The 11191-nt window shown below is 42.2% G+C and overlaps 1 protein-coding gene across 1 annotated transcript in view; it reads left to right on the top strand.

Moving 5' to 3' along the window:
• Positions 1-8629: 8629 nt before the first annotated feature.
• Positions 8630-11191, top strand: part of NUP42 (nucleoporin 42) — a 256272-nt gene continuing 253710 nt past the window's right edge. Inside the window, exon 1 of the mRNA XM_078663559.1 lies at positions 8630-8855. Within this exon, the coding sequence (XP_078519685.1) occupies positions 8690-8855 (166 nt within the window). The 5' untranslated portion in view covers positions 8630-8689. The remainder of the gene's footprint in view (positions 8856-11191) is intronic.

The following is an 11191-nucleotide window of genomic DNA, read 5'->3' as shown; positions in this document are numbered from 1 at the left end:
ATCATTCTTGGTGCCGAGAACCTTACACAGAGAAGGTGTACTGTTCTTAGCACTGCCATATTACTGCCCCTTCTTAGAATTGAAGTTTTTTTAATTTGAATTTGAACATGATTGTCTTGATGTTACTGAGTATGCACCAAACCAAGACCTGACATACAAGATGTGCCACTACTGAATCAGATGATGTTTGTTGCTGGCTCTTGCCTACAAGATCATGAAGGAAATCTTAGAGCTGCCTGTGTAATCTGTACTGTTTTAGGAGTGATTGAAGCTTCCTGGCTTTAAGGAGAATTTTCAGCACTAGATGTAGAATTGATTGCTTTTACTAGGGCATGCTGTGCTTCAGAACAACTGAGAAAGCTGATTTCATTACAATACCGGAGGCTACCATTATGCAATGACTTTTATTTGCTGCCCAAACAAGCCCTTTAAAGAATACTTCACAAACAATAGAATGTTCATATGGACACTATAAATATCATGAGCACCATCTCATCCTCCTCTTTCAGGTGCTATATCATAAGAGGTAAATCGCTTCTGCTTCAATGATCTCCGTTGGGTTTTATGCATTAGTAACTAAGGAAAAAGGAAGAAGAATTCTCACAGTAAGGAAGTTCTGATAGGAACGAAACTAGCAGAGGCAGAAGAACATTAGTCATGATAATAAATAAACTTCTAAACTTATTGAATATAAATAATTCTTACTCTCCAACAAATGAATAGCTTCTTGGGTAAAGAGGGTGGGATAATGTTAGCCTCAGTTGTCTTTAATAAAATCAAGATTCTCTCTGAATATTAATTGGAGAATAGTAATTTCATTACAAGACCGGGGGCTACCATTATGCATGTTTAAAGCCAACTAAGGCTAGGTTGCTAACATTCTCTACTGGTCTTAAATAGAACTTTGCAAAGGTGTTTGCTTTAGGTCAACCACCTACTTTAAGAATTTCGGGCCGGGATCCCCCTCTCCAAAAGACCGTACTAGCCATAGCGCCTATGGAAGAGTGTCCCTCAAATCTAAAGAGGTCTACACCTGCTTCGTCCATAATTGTGCAAATCCATCTCGTTAAGTAAAGGATCCTCTTGAAGACAAATGTTGATTAATAAAAGGAGTTTTATTATACATTAATTGTTAGCACCTCATCCATCAGCTGCTGGGATCCAACTGCCAGATCTGAGTCCGGCACGTAAACATTCCACATTCCAAGTGTTCCATAAAACTTACATCATCAGAATGCTAACAAGGAAGACATCACACTAAGGTAGCTGTAGAAACTGGTTTATGAGGTTTTACATATCATAAGAGTCGTTGATTGTTAGAAATGGGGGTCTCTAGTTGCCAAGGGTTTGCACCTTTGTCCAAGTAGGGACCCTTCCTTCTAGTCAGGATAAGGGAGTTACACTCCTAAAATAACCCCTTCTCACCCCCTTGGTAGCTTGGCACGAGCAGTCAGGCTTATCTTAGAGGCAGTGTGTAAAGCATTTGCACATAACATTAGCATCATTACTGACCTGAAGAAAGATTCAAAAGATTCGACAGCCACAGGTGCAGGGGAAGCAATAGGGAATGCCTTTTCTGGTGTTGTTAGGAGGTTGGGAAACCTAGGGAGTGCAATTGTTGGAAGCATCCTTAAATCCTTAGTTATAATTGCTCTTTGTGGAGTATTTCTGATTGTGACTATTAAGGTGTACAGACGTGTAAAAGCAAAGAAGGGAGTGAAGGGAAAAAGGGCAGATATTGAAATAGAGGATAAGCAGAGCAGATACTATGATGACATGACATTTCTGGAGGATTTCAGAAGAAAGATGATGAAAACAACCACACTATGATTTGTCCATCTGATAAGAGATTGATGCAATGGCTTGATTCGCCATCAGAGGGGGGATTGGTGCAACCCAAAGATTACCCACGATTTACTTGTCACAAATGTCACACTTAAGAAACACACGGTATATAAGTGCACTTAACACATGATTCATTTATGGTTTAATGAATGAATGTAACTGTTGCACTAGACATAGATGAAAGAGTATCTCCACTGTAAGATTAAAGAACTTACTTAAACAAATGTTTTACTTTAATTAAGTGTGATTCATAAAGAATCATCTTAATTTAGTAGAAAATGTATTCACCGTACAGACGAAATGTGACTTTTTACATGTATATGCTACTTCATGTGAATATCATGTAAAAAATTGACACTGTGATTAAACACTTTCTTACATATGCATAAAGTAATCTTGCTAGAAACGACAATCAATTTATGTAATGTGTGCATTAATATGCTATATATTTGATTTCTCAATTATAGTTATCTTTGAGTATTATGATGATTTATTGAATATTACATGTAGTATGAAACATAATACATTAGAAACATGTATTCATTTCTGTTTAAATGTGCACACACATATTAAATGTGCACCATTGAAGTTAACACTACATTTTAACATGAGTAGGCCTGTATTTCACCATGCTGCATAAAACTGATTTCATTTTTCTGCTAACTTGACATTTCTTGCAGGTATGCATTGTTAGTTTAGAACATGTAAATTACTGTACAAGAGATAGGGGGACAAGAGCCTGAGAACATGACCTTGATGAAAGGTACAAGGAGAAACAGAGAGCTAACTGAATGAACTATTGTCCAAAAGTTGCAACTTATGTCTTTGAAAGAAAGAAAACGTTCCCATGTCCAGTGTGGGATAAACTGGAATTGTTGCAGTCTGCAACGTGATGATTTGTGGATTTCAATGGACCCCGGGTGGTATGATCGAGGGGGTGATGCCCAGTGGACTTTACATGTTATAATATACCGTTCCCCTTGTACTATTACTCAGATTCCTTGCAAATCCCTTTCAGACTTGGCCCCGATGCTGATCAGATTCCTGCCGACACTATTTATTGATTCCCTCCTTCCTTAAGACATTAGTGGATTGATGGACTTTAAGAGGGTTTTATGTTCAATGCTTTTTCTGATTTTTACTTAAGTATGGCTCAGATTGACATTTACTCGAGCCATTGACTGAGCTTTTGAGATGCTAACGCTTTGCTATTTTGATTCCTTTTGTCCTGACCTGACTTCCTTTATGGAGTTTTCTTGATTGCTAGAAAAAAAATTCCAAAACCATCCTCTGGACTCTGAATTTTAGATTACAAATGGTATGGGTAAGTGCCAACAGACCTCTACCTAATGTTGGTGTTTCAGAATCTTCTGTAGAACTATCATGATACCTGTGGTATTTGTGACTCATCCAGTGTGTTGAAACACCAATGGCATTTGCTGTTCACAAACTATCAATCAATCAATCAATCAATCGGGGGTTGGTGTAGCACTCTACTCACCCGCGAGGGTCTCAAGGCGCTGGGGGAAGGGTAGGTCTAGCAGCTCCGATCAGATGAAAAGCCAGGTTTTGAGTGCCCTTCTTAAGGTGAGTAGGGTAGTCGAGCGTCTTATTTCAACTGGGAGAGCGTTCCATGCTGTGGCGGCAGTGTAGGTGAAAGCTCTCCCTACGGCTCTGCTTCGGTGGATGCGGGGGACCTCTGCCAGGGCGAGTTCGGAAGAGCGAAGGTTCCTCATGGGTTTGTGGAAACTCATTCGTTCGTTGAGGTATTTGGGACATGTTTTTGTGAGGTTAGGACCTAGCACCAGGGTGGACTGACTCGAAAGGGATAGTAATTGTTAATACCAGTGGTCGAGGTGGGCAGGAACTATAGCAAATGGCGTTGCCGAGCTTTTTATTTCTTTTGCATGAATAGTTCCTATCAATTTGTCTCTTTCACAGCATCTGATTCCAAACTATTAATACTTTCTACCCCTCACCGTGTAGGAGATGGTCCTCGATTCTATCCTGTCACTTGCCTTTCCATCTTCCCTTCATCCTCCAACTCACTTTTTTCCTCTCTGCTCATTCCTCATTACTTCCTTATTCCTCTTTTCATGCAAACTCAAATACATTAGGTTTCCTGCTGACAGAGTGCTGCTGCTGCTGCTGCAGACATATCCAGCTCCGAACTGCGAAGGAGATGCAGAGATTGCAGACATTGCTCAAGGTATGTATTTTCTATTAAGACACCGAATTGCAGACGAGTAGAAAAGCATACGCAAATCAACCAGCAAAACGTTACATCTTTGTAAATATAATGGGTTTCAGCGTAAATCACGTTTGGGCACACAGAAAAACGATGCAAAATCAATAAATGTCACAGTTGAAAGAGGATTCAAAACGAAAGAAGACATTGGAAAAGTATTTTATTCCCTAACCCCCTTCACTAGGATGATTGCTTCCTGAAATAAGGCAAAAAAAAAAAAAATAGGTCTGTTATCAATTTAAAAGGTTGTTTGGAAATACTTAATTGCTGCACTTAATGCAATCTCTTAGACTAGGGTGAGCAAGGAAGCATTAACTATTTGATTTACTCAGTGAAAATTGAATTGTATAGTTGTGCCAACCAGAATCCCTGTTCAGGAAACTCCAACACTACTGGGTGTAAAACTACACCCACGTCTTTTGGCACGTCATTCATGTATTACAAATAAGTGTATTTGATGTGGTGCTGCTTAACAGATATTACATTAAAGCGCATCTAGAGTTGAAGAGGGCTCCCAAATCTATCCGTAGAGATCCCACTCAAGTTTCCGAGTGTCAATTATTCTCTGAGCATCAGATTTTGACATTGTTGTTCTGTATAGCGATCACAGAACTGTTTGTCTGTTTGATACTAATTTGCCTTAATTTATTCAGCATCTGTAGATCCATGTTGTCATGCTGTATCTTTATAGCATGGTGCTGAGAGTTGTTTATTTGAATTTGATTATTAACTTGTAATAAACCCTTCTGAACTTGACTACCGATTCCTGTTCCTCATTGTGCTGCCAAATGGTTACACTGTTAACTAAAATTTGATTGACTGTCAATACTAACTCCTGTCACCTCTCAAACGGACATAAAGGTCCATCGGAGGATCAATGGTATGATGTATTATTGAATGCCTAAACTCAACAGTGACTGAAAAGGCACTTCCATTTACAAGCCAGATTTATTGGCATTGACAATTGACAATGCTTGTCGGTTTTTTTTTATTCAATAAAAAAATGCAATAATACTTGATGGCAATTGGTTGATAAAATAATCCCCAGGAATAGATACTGTGTTCACTTGCCAAGGAGACATTTAAAAAAGGCACTTAGTCAAAGTTCCCACCACGGGATCTCTCCTTGTACCCTTGTGACCTACATAGGGTTTTTTCATGCCGATCGAATATCACTATCGTTTTAGTCATGAAAAAGTTGACAGGCGTGGTCATGACAATACTCTGAATGCATTGTTTTGACAGTTAAAGAGTGGGTAGATGAGATTGAGATTGAGTGTCAACAGTCCTGCCAAGTATCACGCAACAGGTGTGACACTCACGCATTTCAGTGCGGTGATCCGCATCACCGCACTGAAATGCATTGTCACGCATTTTGCCACTGGCCAGCGCGCGCCACCACCAGCACCTGTGCACCGGCTCTAGTGCTCAGAGAGACGTGCTGCCAGCAGCTTGCTTGCTGGGCTGAGTTAAATAAATAGTTAAAGATCCTTCTGCGCTCAGCTCTGGAGAGCGCTATAAAGTAACAAATCTTCTCAACCTGTGCGTGCGCCTGGCTGGCGCCGCTTTCCTTTGACTCGCACTGCTGCCAATTACCGACAGGGGGTGGGGGATAGCCGGGTCTTGCCCTCTCAGTCCACGATGCTACTGGTTGTCAGTCATTATGGCCTACCAGGGCGCGCGGGTTTATTAAATCCGGATGTGACCCCCAGTGCCCTCACGTCTGAGGAAGAGGAAGTGAGGCAGAACGGCATGGGATACAATCTGAATCAGTTGAATCCTCCTCGCCGAGTGTAAGAGAGACTGACCGACCGTACCCAGTGAAAAAGTGAATTAATTTCACTCACCGGGGACACAGGCCAGTGAGTGACTCTCGTCATGGCCGCCCGCCATGCAAGAGGCATCGGTGATCATGGGTGGCACAAATTACTGCGGCCAAGCGGGGGAAGAGTGAGTCAGCAGCCTGCAGTGTCTGGGGGGAGAAGAAGATGAAGACTGCAAGTGCGGCTGCAGAGTGCATCATGCAGCAGTGCAGTCACAGTGCTGCAGCGCTGTGCGGCAGGTCCCCGAGTCTCTGAACTCGTCTAGTAAGTGTTTTATTATACTACACGATGAGTCATCTGAAAAAAATTATTTAACACACAATAGCATCTGCAGGGCTGATCTGTCTCATCATCCTTCCTGAGTCAACGAGCCTCCTGGTTTATCTGCAGTCTGATCACTGTGATTTATCACAGTAAATGCAGGCGGGCTGCAGGGCTGCTCTGTCTGACTCACATCATTGATCTTAGGGCAGTAGTAAGGTATTATATTAAAGGCCGGGTCACTGCGTGACAGGTTTACCAGGCAGGGCTCTCTCTGCTCTGGGCACTGAGTGTAAAGTGTGTGTGGGCGTAAGTGATTATTTGTGGGTGTGGCTGCCCTTAAAGAACATTCTGCCCGGATTTACATGCGTTCCTCCAGGTTGGCCCCAGGGTGACTATAACCAGCCGGCACCTCCTGTGGTTCGCATCTGTAGAACTAAAATTAAATAAAAGATCTGGGGATAGAAATGGAGCTCATCAGAGGTCCCACGTGGACACTTGGAGGGCGGGGGAGGGGGTAGCGTGATTCCTCAGAGGCCCCCTCCCGGTCCCTTCTCATGTTCAGAGTTAGCATCCGCAGGCAGGGCTGCTCTGTCATCCTTCCTGACTCAGTACGTGACAGTTTTACCAGGCAGGCAAGGGTTCTCTCTGCGTTCGCACTGGAGCCCGGTGCAGGGGAGTGGTGGGGGGGGAGGTAGGTTAGCATCATTCCTCAGAGTCCCTGTCCGGAACTTACTTACCGCCACAGCACGCACAGTTGATCATCTCTGAATAAATTATTTCAGTCACATACAATCAATATTGTTTAAAATCTGCAGGCAGAGCAGCTCTGTCTTATCCACCCTGGTTTATCTGCAAGTGCAGATTTGATTTAATCACAGTAAATCTGTAGGCCCGGCCGCAGGGCTGCTCTGTCTCCTCATCCTTATCATGGGCGCCCCTGACTAACTTTTATCTTCACAGATTGGGGGTCAGTGCGTGTCAGTTTTACCAGCCAGGCTGGCTCTCGCTGAGTTCTCTCAGCACTTGAGGGGGAGTGTGGGGGGTGGGGGAGAGGGCGGGGGGGGGGTGAAGGTCAGTTACAACTAAGGTTAGTGTCCTTCCATTTCTGGTGCTCCGCAGCAATTTCAAGAAGTTCTTGCAGTTTCTTGTTGCTCAAATGCCTGTAATTTCTTATATTTAAAAGTTTCCCTAGTCTTTATTGCATGATTTTTGCTCGCAGAAAAGTGTCACTCATAGTCGTTAGAATGTCACTCATAGTTTCACTGACATTTTAAAAATGTCACACATGGCTATCTGAAACCTTGGCAGCTATGTGTCAATCAGTTTCATCTCTGTACATACGCTCATTATTACCCTTGCGCATGTAGCAGCTATTGAAATTGCTCTGTTGCTTCAAAAGTTAGGGCAATTTAAAATTTGTAAGTAAACAGCCGAGGTCAGGTTATGTGAAATTCAGGCACAGTAATTTTGTCATCCCCAAAAACTCCTATGGTACTCCATTCTGTATGTTCGCAACATTCTGAAAATTTACTTTTTTTAAGCAGCTAGAGTACTGTACGTAGCAAAAGTATAAAGTTAAAATGTTTAAAATATTTCTTAAAATCGTACTGTTTTAGTAAGTATAGGCCTATGTTGGCGAGTTGATTTAGTTTCCTTTTTTTAGATGAATTTAATTAAACTGCCTATTTTGAACCACGGGCATATTAAGGATTTTGGGGGCCCTGGGCCAAACCTATTTTGAGGGGCCCTATTCCAAACAGCTTTGAATTTATAATCCAGTTTCGGCTTCTTCATGCGGCCCTCTTTCGCCAGGTTACTGACAGTGCACTGGCACACTGGCCCACATTTTAAATGTGTTTACATCTAATATTCAGAGATAGTGAATGTGTTTTCAATTTTGAAACACAGCAGCTCACTGTTGCAGATAATCCCTGTGACCCATTCCGCATATGAGATCTTGTTTGGCTCTAAAAGAAACTTTGGTATTGATGGTGCACAAAACATAAATAAAACATTTCTCTGTAAAATGCCTGTAATAGACTAACACATATCACCCACAATAAAAATAAATTAGAAGAGAAAAGCATTGAAAACAATCTATTTTAAGAGTTATTCAAGGGCGTCAAGGAAAGACTGCAGAACAGATACGGTTTTGTGGGGGTGAGGGGGCCTCCTGATAAGCTGGGGCCCTGGGCGAACGCTTTTTTTGTCCAGACCTCAAAATGTCTATGTTTCGAATATCGACATTTTATATTGCTTGCTACTTAGAAATGGCCGCCCGGTTGACAAAGTAAAGGCCGTTTTCTATGATTATTTTTAAACCCCTTTTCGACGAATGACAAAATATGTGTCACAAAGGGGCGCGGTCATATTTCCTGCCAATCAGAAGCGCGCTTCATGTTTTTCGTCGGGCCACCAATCCAGATTAGGGACGGGAGGACTTGTGTCATCATAGGCCGTTGGGAAAAAGAGGCGGGGAAGCTCGTTTGTTTTCTATCTAGGAAGCAGCATGGTGGTGTGTAACTTCTTCCTACAGGGTAGGTGCCGGTACGGCGATCGCTGCTGGAATGAGCACCCAGGCCACGGAGGAGGAAGAGGCGGCGGCGGTGGAGGAGGAAGAGGCGGTGGAGGAGGAAGAGGCGGTGGCGGTCGACAGTATCAGCAGCCGTCACAGGGTAAGTACCACCAGAGCTCTACCAAATGTTGGTGTTTCTGAATCGGCTGTAGAACTCTCATGGTACCTTTTGTTATTTGTGACTCATCCCGTGCATTGAAACACCAACGGGATTTGCTGTTCACAAACTATGAAATTTGCATAGACACGTTTTTGTGATGTTAGGACCTAGCAACTGGGTGTACTGGCTCGCGAGGGATAGTAACTGTTAATACCAGTGGTCGAGGTGGGCAGGAACTATAGCTAATGGATTTGCCAAGCTTTTTATTTCTTTTGCAGGAATAGTTCCTATCAATTTTTCTTTCACAACATCTGTTTCTAAACTATTAATACTTACTACCCCACGCCCTGTAGGAGAGGGTCCTCGATTCTATCCCGGCTCTTGCCCTTATCAGCTTTCCTTCATCCTCCAACTCACTTCTCTCCGCTCTGCTCATTCCTCGTTACTTCCTTATTCTCCTTTTCATGCAAACTCAAATACATTAGGTGTCCTGCTGACAGAGTGCTGCTGCTGACATATCCAGCTCCGAGCCGAGAAGGGGATGCAGAGATTGCAGACATTGCTCAAGTTATGTATTTTCTATCGAGACACTGAATTGCAGACGAGTAGAAAGCATACGTTAATCAACCAGCAAAACGTTTTGTAAATATAATGGGTTTCAGCGTAAATCACTTTCGCGCACACGGAAAAATGATGCAAAATCAATAAATGTTGAAGTTAAAAGGATTGAAAGCGAAAGAAGACATTGAAAAAGTCTTTTATTCCCTGTCCCTTTCACTAGGATAATTGTTTTATGAAATAAGGCAAATAATGTTAAATTAGGTCTGTTAGCAATTTAAAAGGTCGTTTGGAAATACTTAATGGCTGCACTTCATGCAGTCTCTTAGACTAAGGTGAGCAAGGAAGCATTAACTCTTCATCAAAATAAATACATTATATTTGATCTACTCAGTGAAAATCGAATTGTATTGCTGTGCCAACCAGCATTACCTGCTCAGGAAACTCCAACGCTACTGGATGTGTCTTTTGGCACATGGCATTCATGTATTACAAATAAGTGTATTTGATGTGGTGCTGTATAATATGTATTACATTAAAGCGCATCGAGAGTTGAAGAGGGCTCCCAAATCTATCACCTAATATCCCAATCAAGTTTCTGAGTGTCAGTTTTCATATAAACTAGCCATAAAGGAAAGTGCTGTATTGTAAGTGTGTATGATTTGTAAACATGCAATAAGTATTGTGATGTCATTTTAGAATGCCGACTTATCAGGGTTCCAGGGAGTATATTTTGGGGGCTTGTGAAGGAGCTGCAGTGTGCCGGTACTACGAGTTCAGGGCTGTTATTAAAGGTTTTACCTTTCTAACTAACTGGAGTGGTTACTACAGAAATTGGCGACAAATTGTCACCGCCCTGGATGCGGTGGGATTGCCCGCAGTGTTCATCTGACGTCTTCAGTAGGCGAACGTAGTCTTCCACGAGCAGTTCATGCTTCATTTAAGGAAAGCAAAGACCACAGAGGAAGCTGAAGCAGGGTGCAGCACAACACAAGGAAGCTGGTGTGAAGGTATTTTTTTTTTTTTTTTACAAAAAGGCTGCTGCAACCCTAGCCTACTGCAGCGCAGTGTGTGTCAAGTTCAAGTTTATTGTATTAGCATAGTTACTTAAAACCATTGCTTCATAGTATCTCATAAAATTTTTCATTATAAATTGCAATTTTAAGAGTAAGGTTAAAAAAATTAATTTGCTAAAAATCAATTCAAGCCAGTAGATCTGTACAAGACATTATAATTAGTTCATTAACTTAGTAGCTTTTAACTTTTTTCGTTTTGGCAACAATATTGTTCTGTCCAAGGATGGTGTTGAGATCTGCCTGTCGCTGTTGTGGCATTTTCTTCTCCGCCTGTCTCAAATATTTTACCAGGCGACCGTTCAGCCGCGTGTCCTCAGGTGCAAAGCACGCCTGCACCGATTGTCTCCGTGTACGAATGCCTCTGTGATTAAAAAGTGGCTTTAAAAGCTGTTTCCGTTCTTGTGTCAGTTCTGTGCATGGTAGCAGGCCACATCGGTGCTTTAGGAATTGGATTTTAGTGGATCTAGCAAAACCCAAGGCTATGTATTTTTAGGCAGAGGGGGAGGAGGAGTTGTTCAAAGTCATCCATCCGTGCGACGTCTTGGATAAGGCTGCTTTGTTCTCAGTCCAGGATAGACGTTTTACTGTTTTCTTTGCTATTTTTTTTAAAGGACATTGACTGATCGGTGTTTCCCAGGGTTCGATGAGGTCCAGGGTGGTCAGACTTGTTAATAGATATTTTGCGGCAGGTGATGTTTTTTT

The sequence above is a fragment of the Lissotriton helveticus genome, chromosome 10, assembly GCF_964261635.1.
Source record: "Lissotriton helveticus chromosome 10, aLisHel1.1, whole genome shotgun sequence".
Classification (NCBI taxonomy): Eukaryota; Metazoa; Chordata; class Amphibia; order Caudata; family Salamandridae; genus Lissotriton; species Lissotriton helveticus.
The sequence above is the reverse complement of the archived record's forward strand: the minus strand, read 5'-3'. Positions and strand labels throughout refer to the sequence as shown.